An 8866-nucleotide genomic window follows, 5' to 3' on the forward strand; every position below is an offset into this window, starting at 1 on the left:
CAAACCGTGTGGTATAGGGCCACGTGTCACACCAGCAGACCCCTTACTACTCCATTCCCACGTGTCTTTTTCCAATTGGCGGATTTTTATTTCACAAAAATACAAGAAAAAACCATCTGTCATATTCCTATTGGTTAGATAACCCTTCATCCGATCCGTTCAGTTCATTTTCCTCTAAACCGTTCTTCTTCAACAACAAACTCTCTCTCTCTGCAACTGAAAAAACCCCAAATATCACATCCACCGTCGATCCTGCCCTAATGCATCCGTAATAAAATCCAACACTACCATCAATAAATCCATTTCGTTATTCTCCACAAATTGGTGTAAATTTTGTATACTAACACCACAATACTCGAATCCGCGTGAAGTTTATACGGTCGTCTTGCCGACGTGATGAATGCGAAGATGAGTTCCATTGTTATGATTTACTGAATTGGTTAACAACTAAATTGAACGGTTTATGATTTATCTAACATCAAACGTTCATGTTTCAATTTTCAATGAATTCGATATATTCAGGTACATCTTGGTTTACTTTTCCATTCTCAATATCGTAGTGTTCATCGCTAATTGTTAAGATACACTGATTACATTGTTTTTGCACTTTGATTTTTATTTGATTATGGTTCTTGACCAAATGAAACTGATCACTTAAAATAGTTTTTGTAGTTTGATTTTTAATAAGGTTTCTTTGATGAATACACATGTAATGTATTGAATAAATGATGAATATTGTTTTACACTTGAAGTGTTTAATTTAATGCTCAAATCAATATATAAATTTTGCAAGTATGTTTGAATCATCATTGTTTTGCACTCAAAGTGTTCGATTAAATGCTTGAATGAATCTATAATGTCTTAACTAATCTCTTATCATATTTCAATTCGAATGCAAAATGATTTTGATATCTATTTAAAAGTTCAATCAACATATATATTGAATCCAATCTTTTGATTACCTGTGCAGGGGCACTTAAGGTAAAAATGCTATCTATATTCATTATATATTATGTTCTGATGTCGCAAATCTTGATAATGAATCAAAATATTATCTAATGATCTTTTAATTGAATATGAATAAAAACTTTTTTAAATGGTAACCATATTTTGTGTGTACATATAATAAAAGTTACATACTTGCACATATAAGAGTCTGCTGTCACCAATATGAATAGAACCGAGACTGGAACTTGAAGTTGAATATTTCTCCAATAAACATGACGGATTCGAAACAAAACAATTGTTAATCAGTAAATGTATCAAGATCGAATGCGGTTTCGTTTATTAACTGTTTAAGTGCCAATTTATAGAGTTTGAAAAAATTAGGCTTTGTCTATTCATCGATTAAACGAGTTGCTCCGTCTGATGATCCAGCACTAAATGATTTGATCATTTATGTATCCATCGATTAAACGATTGTAATATGAAGGCCTGTCGAGATTTGATCATCAAGATTCACGGTATTGTGTCTGATTTGACTTCAATTTGGGTCCAAATGGGTCATGTTGGGTGATGGGTCACATGGTCACGGGTCCAAATGGGTCAGGTAAAATGTTGTAGTCATGTCTTTAACATCTTTGAAGTTTTTAAGTTACGTCTTCTCTTGCCAAAGAGAAGAGGAAACATGTGAAATGGGTCGAACCGGCTGAACATTGTCACTCAAATTTTATTTTACATGCTTAAAAGTTTCTGATTTGTTTTAAAATTAGTAAAGATTATTATTGTAGTAATATAGTTTTTGTGATCATTTTTAGCAACTTTTAAGTTGGAGAAAAAATGTTTGTTTCTGATCAAATAAGGAATTTAACTGCTTCCTTTTGTAGGTTCTTTCACGACGGTCTGAATTGGAAATCACTTTGGATTTAGGAATTCGTCATGAGAATGCTACTCTTCACTCTATTGGGTTTCACTTAACAATATGGATGAACATGGTAAGGTGTACTTATTCATGATTCTTTTCATCATAATAAATTCCTTATTGTGTCAATGGTTCCTACTTCTCATGAGTATGACACTAATTTGTGGAATTCAGGTCCCCTAATGAAAAATTTGTTCTAATTTTGTATATCTATGGTTTAACTATGTTCACTTTTAATTACTCATAGATAGTAAACAGAACCATATGGCACTTTTTAAAGAATGTCAGTGGACATATTTTGGGTTAGGGTGGAATGATGACATTTGGGTCATAACGACATATTTTGACCTATATGAGTAATTTTTAGAATCCGAAGTTATCAACACGTTCAAAATATCATTTTGGACTTGTAGCATGAAAATTACGCATTCCGATCACCCGGATTCAATTTTTAGTCGTCAATGGAAACTTTATAAGTTTTGGTAAAACGGTCAAAAATGATTCTTGTGTTAACTTTGCAATTTCAAAAATTAAAAATAGTTACGTTTAAAAGGAAACTAATTATTAGTATGTTTTTACATATACAATTTTTAAGTTGTAGACTATTTTTGAAACTCCAAATTTAGATCATGTCAATTGACCATCAATTGATAGTGTGAGAAAAGGTCACTGTAGGTAAAAATATAAATGGGTTAAGAGTAATGATCTATAAATACTCCGTGGAAAAACCACCTTGACCCATTTACGACTCACAAAAGTTTCTCAGTTTGACCCGATATCTTGCAGAGGAAATAACATTCAATGAAATAGTCATAACATTCAATCGAGCTTCCACTTTCAACTTCCGAGGTATTGATTTTTAGATAATCTTTCTATCTTTTTTATTTCGTATCTTACTTCCGAATGATGGTTCAAATTTATTATTTGGTGGCAGTTGTAACCCATTCACTAAAGATGTAAAATGGAGGTGGCTATTTTAACCAACAACAATTGTTGATTAAAAGTTCCACCTCTTTTTAAACGCATTAACTTATATGTGGGTCTATTTGTTTAGTTTATAATCTCAACGGGTCAAATCAAAATAGCTGTAAAATGACTAACGAGTCAAATAACCAAAATAGTTGAAAGGTTAAAAATATTCCAGTGTCTATTTCTTAAAGCTTACAACTCCTAAATCATCATTTTATTAAAAGAAAAAATTATTCTTCTGATTCTGTTAGATTTCTAATTTTTTTTTTATTTTTTTATTTTTTTATTTTTTTATTTTTTTACTCTGTTAAATACATCAAGTTAAAGTATCCAATTTTTTTTGGATAAACGGGTTTGACTCATTAATATGTAATTGTGTATAAATTGACCCGTTTGATAACTTCGAGGATTTGAAATTACCAACACGTTTGAACTATGTTTTTGAAACTGTGGAGTGATTTTGGGTCACTCGGGGACATTGGATAATGTTTACAGTGTATATGTTCATCCATTAAGTAATTGGTTAGTTCAATCATATTCTTTACCATGTACAGTGTTTTAATCTAAATTTAATTCTTCTTTAAGTTTTATGTGTGTAGGCTTTAATATTCTTGATTATGCAGGTTGTTGAGGTGTAAAATGGACGGGTCAACGTTTTCAATTTTTCTAGGTGCAACCAAATGAATTTGGAATACTCATAAATCATTCTAACTACAACACATCTATCAACGTACTCGTGCTTAAGTTAAATAGATGTAGCCAAGGCGTAATATACACCTTTCATATATTTACCATTCATATATTTTATTTTAGTGGTTGAATTGTGGGTTTAAACTTTTATTTACTTAATTTTTTGTATATTATGAACAGACAATGGCCGTTAATCTTATCTTGATCCAAGAAATCGATCCGACAAGAGACAATTTTGGAGTTAAGGTTAAACTCTTGCATTTTGTGCCACTTCTAATAATCACATATTATGAATGTTACTAACCATGTCCACAGACTCTCTTTAATTTGTTGTTTGTTACTACTCTCATATAGTGTTTTTATAAGTAGAGCTTTTACATGTTTTTTTTATAAAACTTATATTTTCAGGTAATGTTAGATCCTTCTAAACCATAGACCAAGCGAAAGAATTGGGTTGTTGCTGAGATTTGATCCTGAAGAAGTACAAATATATGCATTGCTATCAGCTGTAACACTTGGTGATCAAGGCAGCAAGACATCAGTAGTAGCAGGTTCATGTTCATCTTATTTTATGGAAATGCAATCATGGAGACAAATTAAGAATCTGTTATATTATAATTCACAACTGATGTAAGAAAAAATTGAGTTGCTCTCATGGACGTTATGTCAAATGTTGAAATACGACGATTGAAAGAATCTTTTCTTTTTACAAATGACTATAAACAATTGATCGTTTCATTGTAACGGTATCTTCATTGATAATGATTTGCAAATATTAGAAACATGAAGAGTCGAAGAAAAAGCCAAACCTTTCAGTGACATACGGATTCAACTGTTTCCGAAAAGAAAATCGTCTCAAACCTGGCACAAAGTGGTTTTTCACCTACGACTTTAAGAAACGTGCGTTCTATCTTTATTGATGTTTACAACAATACTTAGAACAACTTGAATGCATTGGTTCAATATATCGATGTTGTTTCGTTGTTTTTGAGAAGTTCGTTAACATTTTATATTTAGTCTTTTTAGGGCCCGTCGTGCAACGCACGGGCTCTTAAAGGCTAGTTAGTGTTCAAGCGACTACGTACACTCGTGTGGTGTCCCACGTATTATTTTAATTCATTTTTCATTAGTCAACATTAAAATTTAAAGTCGATTCCTTTTTTATGAATAAGTGAAAAGAAAAATCTAGATCCAAATCCTCGGATCCAAGTGAGGAAGTTCCATGTAACTTGGCATTAAAATTAGTTAGTCTAGAATATTATTAACAAATTTACTTACTATTTATTTATTTTTAAGTATTTTTTGCTTACCAAAAATATATTTTATGAATAAATTATTCCTTTAGGAGACCAGCATGAAAATATATATTTGAATGACGCATATCCGTATAACAACAACAATACTTAATCCCGCACATGAGTAGTAAATGAGAGATGATCAGATATAGACAATTTTTCCTCTACCCTAGTATATATAAGAGAAGTTATTTCTCCGCCCACATGCAGAGAGAAAATTCTCCACCGACGTTCAAAAAAAGTTAACCCTCTCTACTCGAGGGCAGAGAGATTGCTTCCAGTGGACCTCTGGCCAATAATAAAAAATAATAATACAAAATCGATACCTACCTGAGTGTGCATCTAAGATTTTCAGTTTTTTGTCTACTGTCTCGTAAACCATTTCTTTCTAAGACCTCCCTCCATTGCCCAAGTCTTCTATTTAGCTCCTCCTTGATTTCTGATACTAAAACAATATCATCAACAAAAATCAAGCACCATGGGATGCTGTCCTGTATCCCACGAGACAACTCGTCGAGGATCAAAATGAAAAGAAAAGGGTCAAGTGCCGATCCCTAGTGTAGACCAACTTCCACCGGAAAAACTCTGTGTTTCTTACATGCGTCCGAACACAAGACTTTGCACCGTCATACATATCTTGAATAGCTCTGATGTAACTACTTGGGATACCCCGATCATTGAGGATCTTCCATATCAACTCACGTGGAACACATTCATATGCTTTTTTCAAGTCTAAGAACGCCATGTGTAAGTTCTTTTGCTTTTCTCTATACTTCTCCATAAGGTTCTTAATGATATGAATCGCCTCAATCGAAGAACGCCCTGGCATGAAATCTAATTGGTTCTCAGTCATCTTTGTCTCACGTCGAAGCTTAGTATCGATCACTCTCTCCCAAAGCTTCATAGTATGGCATGAAATCAAATTGTTTCTCAGTTACCGTTGAAATTTTTTTGGCTTCTAAACGTCTTGTTGAATAGAATTGTCAACCACCTAACGCCATCATCGCTCATACATTGTCACGCTTCTATAGTGATCTGGTCTGGCCCTACGCATGTATTTCTTTCCATTTTTCTAAGAGCCTCTCTTACTTCATCCTCTTTGATCCTTGAGCAGGGACAGTTGTTTTGATACTCTTCTATATATGTGTGTCCTTAAGTTCATCGTTGCGCTAAAATCTACTTGCAAGGAAAAGAGACGAAAAATATTCCTTCTATCATTTCCTAATTCCGTGTTTCGTTACTATGCTTTGACATCTATGCGTATAATTTTATATTATTTATATAATACTCTAATCTTCTGACTATACAAGCAAACTCGATCAAAAATACCATAAGACCTCTTTCCAACATGACTCTTCCGTCAAATTTACAAATAAAATTTTAACAGCCTTTAAGGTCCTCATTAATTATCTTAATGGACATATAGACGTTACTTTTAATAGATCTAAGCATGCAACTTGAACTATTCCATACTAGCTAGATTGATTCATTTCAACAAAATTTGTAAACGCCAATTTTCTCATATAGTGTTTGAAAGTATAGTTTTTAATATATACGGCTATAATAGGGTAAACTTACGTAATTGTTGTGTCCGGGTTTAATTTATATTTATTGTAGCATAAGAGTCGTCTCTATCTAGCTTGTTAATATTTTGAAGTAAACGACCCCCACCTAAATATAAAATGCTGTTCTCAGTTTGTTGATTAATTGCCTAGCAACATAGCTCTACATTAGTACATCGAATTTCCTTTGAAACGCTAACTTTAATCAGTGGATGGCTTAATCAATAAGCACCAACTTCGGTGAGCTAAACACGGACGAAAAAGAGAAAAAACAAGATATTTTTGAAGATTCAAACTAAGAGATCACTTCGACGTCAATATATGTTTGTAGCAAGACTACTTTTCCGATTCATCAACACTCTAGAAAAATCACTAAAACGATTTCAAATGAACAAATCATCATTGTTTCTATGTATATGTCAAGGTATATTGTGTTATTCTCAACTACATATACCTCTTCAAGGCGCATCCTGTCATTTTATTTTCAAGTCCTCGCGCCCCTTTTGTTGTTTTTCCCAGTAACCATATTATCTGGGTCATTCACCACGCAGTAATTTCTGGGTTTTTATTGTTCTCTTTCTTTACCGCTATTAATCTGGCAGTGCCACCGCCTTCTTGCATTTTAACCCAGTGTCGTTTTCGTGGCATTTTTCCTTTTGGCTTTCCTCCACTTGCCTCAATCATTTCACGAACGAACTTCAGAGGCTTATTATTGATTTGGTGTTTATTCCACCAATCACTCGAGTGTCGTTGTTTTAAACGCCATAAACCTCCTGCTGATATAATGTCCGAAAATAAATTTTAATTTGGCTTAGAGTAAAATATTTTTTTTTTTTTTTTTTTTTTGAAAAGCAAATATTAGAGTAAAATATTTAACTTAGCTGTTATTTCATGTATGTAATTTACCTCCCCCTGACAACCATGTTTGAATGATGTCAATAGATGTTCGATTGCGAACGCTTTGCTTTATAACGAATTCTTCAGGCACATCATTCTTTACAGCTCTACTGATTTTTGATGTTGCACATACGCCGTTTTTTGGATTGATGTGTGCACATACCCACACACTTTGCTTTTGCATCACAAGTTGCGCTTCTTTGGCAAGAGGTAATTTTTCTACCCTTGCATGTGCTATTTTTCTCTCATTCCTTGGTTTGCGCTCTTTCATTAAGCTCACAATGTGGATGCGAATCCTTTTGCCACGTTTTATTGGGATCTCCTTGTTTATTTTAACACTTTTTATGAGACTTTCCAAATCGTAATATCTTTAAAGGATCTTTAAAGGAAGTAATTATAACATCTTTCTATGCATCCGCGCCACATAGGTAAGCGCATATCTTCATTGTTTACACTTTTACTGAGCTAAATTTTGACTGCGCCGTAAATTTGCGTTTTTAGTTTTTCTAAAAATTATAATTTACTTTTCGCAATATCAAATGCTAAATTGAAATATCTGTGTATACGACATACCTGTGAGCATAATGCGTCTTCGATTGTCTGAGCTATTTGCTGTTTATTTGATTTTGCGTCTTTGCGTTCCCGCCTTGTGCCTTTTTGTATTGTTCTCACTTTTCTATCCACTTCTGATTTTATAGTTGCAACTTCCCACTTTGTCGGGAATCTTAATAGACCGTGAATTGTGGATGGTATGGCTCCTAGCTTTTGCAAGGTGTTTCTGCTTAACAGCGCGTTATGCTCAGCTTTCGACTTGACTATAGCAAATTCAATCTCAACATCCCTTCTCTTTTTACCATTTTTATCGTCTCGTACAACACAACAACATACCCAATCCCACATGTATGGGGTATGGGGGAGGTGAGACGTAGACAATCCTTCCTCTATCCTAGAATAAAGAGAAATCATTTCTCCACCCTGAGTGAAACACTCACAAGAGTAGGGAAAGTCATCCCTCCCTCTATTCGACGGGTAAAGAGATTGCTTCCAGGAGGACCTCCGGCCCAAAGGTAGAAGAAAATAAAATAAAACAAAAACAAATAAGAATAGAAATAAATAAAGAAAAATCATACAAAGTAACTGCTTTCTTTTTTAGCTGCGACTTGACTGATCTAGGTAGCGACATATAACAATGTTCATATATGATATCAATGTCGCAGCCAGTGTCTGTAGTGACCCGAACTTTTCCATGTTTATATATATTAATTGAGATTGATATTTACATGATTAAATGTTTCCAACATGTTAAGCAATCAAACTTGTTAAGACTTGATTAATTGAAATATGTTTCATATAGACAATTGACCACCCAAGTTGACCGGCGATTCACGAACGTTAAAACTTGTAAAAACGACTTGACGATATATATATGGATATACATATGGTTAACATGAGATTATGATAAGTAAGTATCTCCATAAGTATATTAACAATGAGTTATATACATAAAAACAAGACTACTAACTTAAGGATTTCGAAACGAGACATATATGTAACGATTATCGTTGTAACGACATTTAAATGTATATATATCA

At 33.3% G+C, this 8866-nt stretch overlaps 1 protein-coding gene and 1 long non-coding RNA gene across 5 annotated transcripts; one reads left to right on the forward strand and one right to left on the reverse strand.

Annotated features, from left to right (window-relative positions):
• Positions 1-206: 206 nt before the first annotated feature.
• On the forward strand, positions 207-4259 carry LOC139844064 (uncharacterized). 4 transcript variants are annotated; one of them, XR_011757804.1, is made up of 6 exons: positions 207-522; positions 1314-1934; positions 2648-2710; positions 3454-3596; positions 3701-3766; positions 3929-4259. It is a non-coding gene; the product is annotated as an uncharacterized lncRNA (long non-coding RNA). The 4 variants fall into 4 exon arrangements; XR_011757805.1 differs by having other exon boundaries at positions 1314-1549; positions 1827-1934; positions 3454-3766; XR_011757806.1 differs by having other exon boundaries at positions 1314-1463; positions 1827-1934; positions 3454-3766.
• An 882-nt stretch (positions 4260-5141) lies between these two features.
• LOC139841929 (uncharacterized) lies at positions 5142-5719 on the reverse strand. The gene is made up of 2 exons (XM_071832116.1): positions 5414-5719; positions 5142-5306 (listed from the first exon to the last, which is right to left on the reverse strand). Exons 1-2 carry the CDS (start codon positions 5717-5719, stop codon positions 5142-5144), a joined length of 471 nt encoding a protein of 156 aa, XP_071688217.1.
• Positions 5720-8866: the final 3147 nt, after the last annotated feature.

The sequence above is a fragment of the Rutidosis leptorrhynchoides genome, chromosome 4, assembly GCF_046630445.1.
Source record: "Rutidosis leptorrhynchoides isolate AG116_Rl617_1_P2 chromosome 4, CSIRO_AGI_Rlap_v1, whole genome shotgun sequence".
Taxonomy (NCBI): Eukaryota; Viridiplantae; Streptophyta; class Magnoliopsida; order Asterales; family Asteraceae; genus Rutidosis; species Rutidosis leptorrhynchoides.

Excerpts from the sequence above, each read along its gene's own strand:
- LOC139841929 (XM_071832116.1), bottom strand. The coding sequence starts at position 5,719 with ATGAAGCTTTGGGAGAGAGTGATCGATACTAAGCTTCGACGTGAGACA. Across the intron at positions 5,307-5,413 it reads AGTCTTGTGTTCGGACGCAT|GACAGCATCCCATGGTGCTT; the intron begins GTAAGAAACACA and ends CGTGGGATACAG.